Raw genomic sequence first — 9,882 nt, 5'->3', positions numbered from 1 at the left:
CTTTTCGAGAAGGCGCGGGAAGGGCGGGCTCTGAGGGCGGCGCCGTGAGGGGCGGGAGGCGGCGGCGGCGGCTCCGTGAGGGGCGGGTGTGGCGATCCCAGCGCGGTCAGAGAGGCTTTGAGGTCGGAAAAGTACGTGGGTACCTCGTCAGTTACACCAAAGCACGGAGTGTCACGTCCAGTCGTTCCTTAAGCACTTCCAGCATTGGGACTGCACTACCGCCCTTGGTAGCCCCTTCCAATTCTTGGCCACCCTTTCCATGAATAAATTTCCCCGAATCTCTAATCTAGATCTCCCCTGGCACAGTTTGAGGCCATTCACAGCTGAGCCAGAAGGTCCCCCCAAGCCTCCCTTTCTCCAGGCTTGTTTGACTTTCCTGAATAACTGGGACCTTAATGAAACAAGCGAAAACTTGGTGATGGGGTACCTCAGCATAGGAGAGGATGGAGAATTGCAGTATCCTGCCCTCTGTACACTGAGTTCAACAAAGGCTAAGATCTGATTGCTTCAGTAAGCAAGTAATTCCTAAATAGTGCCCATGGGATTTTTAATATCTATTATTTTCCTTGTAGATGGTATTCCCCATTCTCTAAACCACAAGAGGCAGTACGCTTCATGACGGGTCAGGGAGTACAAATGCTGACTGCTTTGTAAATTACATCTATATGTGTATCTATTGCCACATATATGTTTTAATATGTATATACACACAGAGATAGGTATAGATCGTGGAATCACAGAATGGTTTGGGCTGGAAGAGACCTTAAAGATCATCCAGTTCCACCCCAGCCATGGGCTGCAGCTTCTCTGGGCACCCAGTGCCAGGGCCTCCCACCCTCACAGGGAACATTTTATTCCAAATATCCAATCCAAACCTAGTCTCTGTTAGTTTCAAGACAAAAAGGACACAAGTATCATCTTCTTTACAGTTGTCAAGGACAAGGAGGCAAAGTCCTCCTTGGTTTGTGCTACACTGGCCAAGTGTGCTGCAGTTAAATAGTTGGGATGTTTCCAAGCCAGCACTTAAACTCAAAAGCAAAAAAATCCTTAGGACGCAGCCAGGTTTTCTGTAAATATTGAGCGTGTGTTTAATAAAGATGTGTGTATGGGGAAAGCCATTTTCAAAAGAGCAGGAAGTTACATCTTAAAAAATTCTTTCTCTAACATCCTTTGGGTTTTCCTCAAAACCACCTCTCCTTTCCCCACCCGTTCCTATTCAGGCTGTAAAGTGTCACTGAAATGATTGTGTAGAACTGATTTGTTGTTTCCAACATTCAACATGCAACATTCAACGAGCTGCTATTTCCCTCTCCCCTGCAGCACCCGAGCAGGAGCAGCGCTGCTTTGGTGCTGTGGATCTCGCTGAAACGCCGGGGGGCTCTGAGGTCACAGGGGAGGGTTCCACGGCCCGGCCGCTCCCCGAGCAGGTCTCCAGGGAACCGCGGCGGCGCTGGCAGAGTGACCGGAGTGGCAGTGACATCGAGCCATGGCCAAGGACGGGAGTGAGCACAGCGGGGGGCACAGTAGCGACTGGGTAAGGGCCGAGCAGGTGCCCCCGTGTCCCCCACAGGCCTTCTTGATCCTTAAACTCTCAGAAAAGCACCATGCTGAGGGTGATTTTGTCCTTTAGTCGGAAATGAGTCCTCCCGTTCCTGAGGTTTACGAGGAAAGAGTGTCCTACGTATTCAGTGTGCAAAAGTTCTGGCTTGTTAAGTTGTTAAGTAACCCTGGCTTGATTCCATATTCCCCCCCCCCCCCGCATTCCCCCGCCCCAGTTTTCCAGCAATGCTGGAGGTCTCTTATTTGATAGTTAGCCCTGGTTGATTTTCCTTCTCTTCTGGAGAGCTCCAGCCAAGGTTTGCCTCAGTCCTTGCCTCCTGGAGAACCCTGTGATCCGATCAGAAACGCTGGGCTGGGGCATTCCAGGGCACCGTGACACTCCTGGCACAGGCTGCTCCTCACTCTCTGAACCCTTTGGCCTGATGTTGGGTTGAGCTGTTCCCAAAAGTTTTGTGCTTTCAAACTTGTACTACAGTAGGAGGGGGAGGGGGGTTAGAAGGTCGTTGTTTTCCTTGGTGGTTATTGCTGTGTAAACAGTTTTCAAAAAGTTCCTGGACATTCTTGTCTTGAAGATTCCTAAAATTCTTGTCTGTTTGTTTTATCGGCGTTTGAACGTCTTTATGGTCAGGTTTTGTTGTGTGTGTGTGAGGCTCATTTTTCCAGGTGCCACTAGGTGCTGCTGCAATCCAAGTAATAAAAAATAAACGAGAAAATACCATTTTGCCCACATTTCTGATCATCTTTATTTGTTATTTGGGTTTTGTTGGTTTTGGGTTTTGTTGTTTTGTTTATTTTTTTCCAGTTAGCTTTTATTTTAAAGGGTCATAATCATTATTTTCTAGTTCTCTCACGATGGACGGGAGCTGGGCGAGCTGGAATCAGTAACAACCGCTTCACTAAAGCATGTCCTGAACTCTGTAGCCGCTGTGGGCCAGGAGCACAGAATGCCGCTGCAATACAAAGCTCGGGTGCAGGTGAGTTCCTGTGGCAGCGCAGCCGATTTTCGGAGCTCTTTTGCAAGTTGTCACTTCGCTAAGTTGTGAGTAAGAGCAGCACTCGGGGTCGTTAGCGGAGCAGTCACAGCGGGCTGGCAGACTTTGTGCCTCAGGGGATGGAGTGATTGCTGCCTGTGCTGCGGAAGAAACATATTTCCCTGTTACTCACTCATAATTTTAGCTGCTCCAAGTCCTGCTGTATAACTGCTGATTTTCTCTTTTATTATTGAGACACCGAATGCGTTGTGATCAATCTCAGCCCGCAGCCTGTGTGAAGCCGTGTAAGAAGGTTTAATGGAAATTTGATCAGCTGTTTGGCAATGAATTTTGGAAATTCAGTATATTCACACAAAGGGGTGTTCTTTTTGATCATTAAAAAGTTAGAAGCTCCTCATTTCAAACATTTTTAAGGCTTGATTAAGAATGGGGTTTGCGAAATATTTTGTGATGAAAAGAAATACAGCATTTTTAAAAATCACAAGTACTTAAAATGTTTCAGTGTTGTAAGCAACTTTTTATATCCTTATTTTATCATCACACCGAGCTTTGCTTTATCCATCTGCTTTGGGCACAGAACATTTTCTATTTTCATTTTCTATAGGCACAGCAATTACAGCGGGTTCATTTCTCTGGTTTTGCTATAATGGAGGGCAGAAATGAAGGGCTTGGAAGGAATATTTGAAAGGGAAGCTTGGGACTATGAAAAGGAGATTATACTGTAACATGAGTGTACACTGTGTTAATATTACATCTACCTTTCTGTGCAACATCTGGCCTTAGCCACTGCCACCCTGAAAAGGCTAGGTTTTATCAACTGGTAAATAGACCTAAAAAAAAGGAAGAGAATCTGCCTAGTAAACCAATTATCCTGAGATCTGACCATGGAGCTGACCCCGTGCAGGCACATTTTGTGTCTGATGAATCTTCTCGCTGGATCAGGCCTCCAGTCACATTGATCTTTAGAACTCCTTCAGGTTCCCCTCTTCTCGAAACACTTCTTTTAGACTGTGTTACATTAAAACTTCCTTTTCTGTTTGGAGTGGAATATCACAGTTGGGATACTGCACTGATAACATTTGAAAAGTCAGATATGTTCAGTATTTCTAAAATAGCTCTTTTTGCAGTTGTCTTTTTTTTCTTCTGAAACTCTGGCTTCATTTAGAGACTGGATGAACATCATGTTAAAGAATGAGATTATAAATTAGTTAAGCAATTAATACCTTTTCAACTTCCCCTGCAACAAGCAGTGTCCATGACATTCAGTTCGTAAATCACAGACTAATTCAGTTTTGAGGTCCCTTTTGTAGTTTATTTTAATTAGCTCTAGGCCTACTACTAAATCAAGCAAGGCAATCCTGACATATATCTAGTGTTTTGCTGCTTTGCAGAAAGAATGTATCATTTCTTATTTGAAAATTTGCACTTTTATATTAATTATGTATATATTCAGCAAATCCTCCTGGTCATTTTATTTTAAAAAAAATTAAAAGTGCACATTACCCCTATAAAATCATATGCAGGTGAATATTTAACATAGGAATATGACTTCTGTGCTAGAACCAAGGCAGCTGTAATCTCACAATATAAGAACAAAGACAAATAGACTCCAAACAGAGTTTAATTTTTTTTTGCTATAATTTCTTTTCTTGCAGAAAGCAGGAAACAACAATTTCCCATTCTCTTCTCATGACAACAGACATGACATATGCAATGCAGTCGAGTATTTTGACCTGGTAAGTACCCAGCACTGAGACAAAGCAAGCAACTTCAGATCTGCCAGAGATTAAACACAGCATCTTTTATGTCCCCTGGAAAAAAAAAAAAAGAAAGAAAGCTAAAAAAAAAAAGACAATATAGATGCTAAAACTGTGAGAAGAGAAAAATGTAAATAGCCAAGAAAAATACACTTTTTATAAGTAGAGGGCTAGGACATCTCTGGGACTGTCACAGATTTGCAGCAGCACGTGCAGTCTTTGGGAATGGTGTGATGCAAAGGGAAGCAAAAAACCATGATTTGGGTCTTTGACATTTTCTAGTATTTTCTAATATTCCTGGTTTTGTTTTGTACCCAGTTAAATGTCCTATAAGTCTGCTCTAAGTGATTTGCCTTGCAAGGAATTTTTGTAGATATCCAGCAACTTCTAATTTGCAGTCCCAAATATTCTGTTCAGGCTCGTCTTTATCAAAAATTTAAACAATATATCTCAAGAATGCATTCTTTGAATTCTTTGCAATACACCTGTTTAAATGTGTGCTGCTGCAGAAGCCACAACTTTGACTAGAATTAAATTTTTTGGGGCTTTTCTCTGTGGGTAACAGTTTCTTGTTCTTCCATTCCCCTTACATTGTTGGTTTTATTCCAGGCAGCAAAAGAAATAGTGCAGTTCACAGGATAATGAGTAAAGGAGGAAGCAGTGAATTGTGATATTGGGAGTTTGTCTGATTTTGGGGTCTGTCAGGCCTAGACTTTTTGGAATTCATTATTCTCTGAGTAACCTCAATTTCTGTGCACTTTGGGCAGTGTCTCATTGTTTTAGAGATACTGATCAACCATAATTCCAGCTAAATTTCCTGCGAGCTGTGGAGTGTGAAAATCAGGCTCTGTCTCTGTGTGTTTGGACACACAAGGGATAGCACTGAAGATTCAGATTTCATGGTCTGTCTCAGTTTCTTTACTGCAGTCCAAACCTAGAATTGTTAACCTATTTCTTTGGGTGCCTCTGAAGATTAATTTAGCCGAGTGTAGCTAAATAGCCTTGAGTAGCTGGTGTGCTACAGAAATGCAAAGTAAGAGTGGTTTATTAGCTCTGAGAGGTGGAAGGTCAGCAGATTTCCCATTATATATGCAACCAAAAATGTTCATACAGGCTAGTCTGACAATATTATTTTTAACTTGCTAAAGGTCGACCGTGAGTTCTTGCAATCACTGTGGTAACAGCTTCATTCACTTCCCAGTGGGGTAGTGACTGTTACAAGATTCATCTGTGAAGCTGTGACTGGAAGTCATATGGTTGCATGAATTTTTCTTTCCTTTCTTTCCTGTAGGGCATGGGCGTGAGGAAGTTGGATCCAGAGAAGCAGAGACAGAACTCCCATAACTTCTTTGAGTGGTCTCGCGTGCCAGGCCGGAGCAGCAGGGAAGGCTTCGTCACCGTGTACCAGAGCACGTTTGTGTCAGGTCAGAGCCCCGAAAAGGAGGAGCAGTCTCACAGGCGCTATCCCAAACACCACACCCAGAGCCACAGCGACCACAAACAAAGCTCCAGCCGTCCTCCTGCTGAGGATGAGAAAGCCCTGAAGCCACACAAGACGTCTTAATCAGCAGAACACCTCTGGAACATCCACCGAGCAAATCTGAGCCTTTCACTACTCAAAACAACGGTGAAGGAATAAACCTTTGTGTGAAGTGCACGTGGCAGTACGGCTGAGTTCATTACCTGACATTACTCTGAAAACATACGTTTCTAGAAAACCTTTAAAGAAGAGGAGCATTATAAGGAAAAACAAGATTGTGCATATTTTTAGACATACATCTGCTAGGAGAACACAGACAGGGATTGTGCTTGTGTTACCTGATACTGGTTGACCCTCATCTTGATACAAAAGCTCCTTCAGCTTCTGAATCAGTGGCAGGGCTGTACCTCAGGCAGCTGCCAGCACCTGTATTGACACAGGAGCATAATGGACCTGGATCCATGAGGGATTACCACAGCAGGGAGCCAAACCCCTGTGTGTTCAGGCAAGAGAGAAACATTTCAGAAAGGTTTCAGAAAGGTTCAGAAGGTAGGTGACCAGCCATTACAGAAAGTAGATAAAAAAGAAGCTGTGCATGGGATTGCTGTGCAAAGTCAGTGTTGTAGCACAGCAGTTGTAGAAGTGAAAAAAGATAAGAGTGTTGTGAACAACATTTGTGCACTCAAAAATTAAATTCATGGCTGTAAGGGGGAAAAAAACTTGAGCTGAAGTGAAAGGCTGCCTGGAGGTTTGAGTTTGGGGTGGACTGGATCTTAAAAAGAACTCCTGATTTTATAGTTACATGTCCCCAAGGAAGATAATTCAAACTCCAAGCACTCTGCTCCCAGAATATTCACTGATGTTAGGATGTGGCAGGCAGTTGAGTCACACCTAGAGTCAGACCTCCAGATGATGTTTCCTCTTCTGGATCTTTTCCATTAATATCAATAAAATAAAATAATAACCTAAGCTATGTGTCTTAAAATAGCCTACAAATAAGCTTGTTGCTATGCAAAATAATGTTGACTAAAAAAAATAAATCATAAGTTTATGAGATAATTTCCTTTTTTTACAAGATAAATGGAAAAATAAACCCTTGACCCTTAGAATTCCCTGCATTATAAGAGCTGCCTTGAACATGAGCTCAGTTAAGAAATGACATATCTGCCTTTCAGTGAACAGATGCATTTTTTGGTATCAGCCTGCAGTGGCTGAAGGCCTTTTTGTGTGCCATCAAAATAGATGGGATTAGATTCCCCAAACGTGCAGCATGTTTATTAGCACATGTTGAAACAATAAGCTCATTTTTTAATGGAGTTCCCCCTGTTAGAGTTCTTGGGGTGCTACACAATACATCAAAATCCAAAACATCAATGAACAATGTAAAACCAAATAAAAAGCCAAGTAACATAGTGCTATTAAAAAGAATTGCATTTTCTCAAAGTAAAGACAGCCTGCCTGACAGCTCCAGAGTCAGAATTTCCAGAGCTTTAGCCAACAGTTTCATCCCCAGACTGATTCAGAACTGAAGTGTGTGCCAATCACATGGTGAATGAAGTGCCCCATGCTGTTTGGCAAACTCCAAAGGGCAATTTTGGACCTCCATCAGAAGGAAGGAACACATTCTTGTTCCATTAGTAATGTTTATCTGTGGTTTAGCATTACAGCTGGATGTGGTGAAATAAATTGCTGGAGTTTGTTATGCCTTAAGACACCAATAGAAACACTCCAGATTTCTTTTCCCCCCTCTTCTTCTTTTTTTTTTTCTTCCTATTTTTGGTTAAAATGTGGCTTTAAAAAAAGAAAAAAAAAAACAGTACCTGTGGATTAATATATATTTTCAACTATATTGTAATAAAGATTGCAGAGAAGAAACTGAAGAGATCATGAAACCCTTATAAACTGAAATACACTGTGGTGGGTTGAGTAAAACAGGTGATTCCCACACATCTCATGCTCTGCCAGTGTTTCTTGGGTAAATAACAGGAGACACAATGCACTGAATTTGGAAATGAATAATGAATTCCTCAGATAAATTTGTGTACTTTGGATAGAAACCATCAGTTTGTTTACTCTTGTGATGATAATGTCCCTGTGAGGAAGGTCCTGTTGAGTTGAAACATTTTTGAACATCATTTTCTTTTGTTTGTTTCTTTGGGAATGGAAGAAATGGAAATGAGGCTGATAACTCCCCTGAAATTTTCTGGTCAGTGCTGGAAAGTGCTCTTGGCTGGGAGTTCTTTGGGATCAGACAGGTGTAGGTGGGCTCAGCAGAATGATCATACTGTGGGTTAAATCAGCCACATACTGTTCTAAGTGCTGCTGATAAGGATGGACTTACTTTGTGCATTGTTTTATTTAAAAAACCAAACCCAAACACCCTCTTCACAGGAACAACAGCCTTCATCCTCTAATCCTTTCCAAGGAGTATTGGTGCTCTCTGTGTTGTCTCCTGGGCCTGCATCAATGTAGGGACAGCATTTTTAGGAAATCCTTTTTGTGTTAATTTAAAAGTATTTTCAGTGTGTTACTTAAATTCACAGAACTGAAACGAATTCAAGTTTAAAAAGTTAAACCAGAGGGCTCAACAGGCTCCCCAGGGAATGGGCACAGCCCCAGGACTGCCACTGCTCCAGGAGGGTTTGGACATGCTCTCAGGCACAGGGTGGGATTGTTGGGGTGTCTGTGCAGGGCCAGGAGCTGGGCTGATGATCCCTGTGGGACCTTCCAGCTCGGGATATTCTGTGATTCTGTGATTAGCAAAGCTGAGCTGAAGAGTAACAACTTTGCCACTGAAGTCTCCATGCCCAGCTGGAGCCCCTTGGTTCTCCGGTGGCTGCTGGAGCTGTGCTGGGTGACAGTCTTGTGCCTGGGTCTGCAGTGTAATGTTCATTTCTTTAAACTGTGCTTGGTTTTCTTTTCCTTCTTTCTGTCCTGCTTGCTGATAAGGAGATGTGAGGACATGGACTCCCTCAAAGCTGCTGTTGCTCAGCCCGTGATGCCCCTGGTAAGCTGGATGTCACCTTTCATAGCTGTGTCATTTGTGAGGTGGTGTGACCAATGAAGTGCTGTTTACAGTCATTAGAGACCCTGGTGTTCTGTGAGAGCACACTGGCTTTGGTACAATAGGAGGCTAAATGGAAATTTTGTCTTTTGTTTACTTGGTGTCTAAAGACTTAAAGTCCTTCAAGCTGGGACTGTGGGGAGCACTGGAAGGGGGAGTTCTGCTGCTGCTGGAGCTGGTAATTCAGTGAGGATGCAGCAGTTTGACTTCCAAGTCATCTGCTGTTAATCTAATCACTGCCTTCATAATCCAATCACTCCATGTAGCTGAAATGTTGTTCCTTAGCTTGTACTCTCAAGGTTAGAGTGAAGAAACTTGATGTGGATGTGGCACTGGAGATGAGCCCGTTTCCTTCCCTGTGCTGCACAGTTACACACTTCTGTCCCAGCTCTGCCTAAACCCAAAGTTGATGCCCATTTATTTACTGTGATGTAGTTCATGTGTGGATGATATTAAGCTTTAAATACTCTTTTACTGGTTTAACATTTCCCTAACTGAGGAAAATATTGGTATAACTGTGATGATGTTAAACCAAGAGTGCAGGCCTGTGTCTAATGGAAGTGTTGATGTTGATACACTGGCCACGCTGGTTGGCAAGAAATGAAATTTCTGAAATTAATTAGAAACTTCTTGGGCATCTCTATCTTCAAGCCACAGTACACAAACTTTTTTTTTATTATTATTATTGTTATTATTGTTATTGTTATTATTATTGTTGTTATTGTTGTTGTTGTTGTTATTTTCCTTAATACTCTCCTGCTGCTGCCACCTTATCTAGAGAGCAGTAGATATCAAGAACAGAGACCCATTCCATTCTGGAGTGGGAAAGAACTATACAGAGCTGCCTCACCCCAAATTTCTTGGTTTATTCCTGCTTCCCCAACAAAGTAATAAAATAACTAGCTGTTAGAACACTGGCTGTGGAATATCTAATGAAAGGGAAGTCCATTCCACAGGGAAGCAATCATAACTGACCTTAAATTAGGTGTTTAGCCATAGTGGGTGTGAGTGAACCAGTAAAACAGCCAG

At 42.5% G+C, this 9,882-nt stretch overlaps 1 protein-coding gene across 2 annotated transcripts; it reads left to right on the top strand.

Annotated features, from left to right (window-relative positions):
- Positions 1-1,388: 1,388 nt before the first annotated feature.
- Positions 1,389-8,795, top strand: TEX36 (testis expressed 36). 2 transcript variants are annotated; one of them, XR_005257390.1, is made up of 5 exons: positions 1,389-1,534; positions 2,403-2,534; positions 4,208-4,288; positions 5,601-6,338; positions 8,739-8,795. XR_005257390.1 is itself a non-coding variant. In XM_038140900.1 (4 exons), the coding sequence occupies exons 1-4, from the start codon at positions 1,487-1,489 to the stop codon at positions 5,871-5,873; spliced, it is 534 nt and encodes a 177-aa protein (XP_037996828.1). In that variant the 5' UTR covers positions 1,389-1,486; the 3' UTR covers positions 5,874-6,548. The 2 variants fall into 2 exon arrangements, 1 of the variants encoding a protein (XP_037996828.1); XM_038140900.1 differs by lacking the exon at positions 8,739-8,795 and having other exon boundaries at positions 5,601-6,548.
- Positions 8,796-9,882: the final 1,087 nt, after the last annotated feature.

Source organism: Motacilla alba, chromosome 6 (assembly GCF_015832195.1).
Source record: "Motacilla alba alba isolate MOTALB_02 chromosome 6, Motacilla_alba_V1.0_pri, whole genome shotgun sequence".
Classification (NCBI taxonomy): domain Eukaryota; kingdom Metazoa; phylum Chordata; class Aves; order Passeriformes; family Motacillidae; genus Motacilla; species Motacilla alba.
This window is presented reverse-complemented; position numbering and strand designations above follow the sequence as displayed.

What these genes read in the sequence shown, in the direction of transcription:
- TEX36 (XM_038140900.1), top strand. Translation starts at nt 1,487, where the DNA reads ATGGCCAAGGACGGGAGTGAGCACAGCGGGGGGCACAGTAGCGACTGG. An exon ending in GGGGGCACAGTAGCGACTGG is followed by an intron (nt 1,535 to 2,402) that starts GTAAGGGCCGAG and finishes ATTATTTTCTAG; the next exon opens with TTCTCTCACGATGGACGGGA. An exon ending in CAGTCGAGTATTTTGACCTG is followed by an intron (nt 4,289 to 5,600) that starts GTAAGTACCCAG and finishes TCTTTCCTGTAG; the next exon opens with GGCATGGGCGTGAGGAAGTT.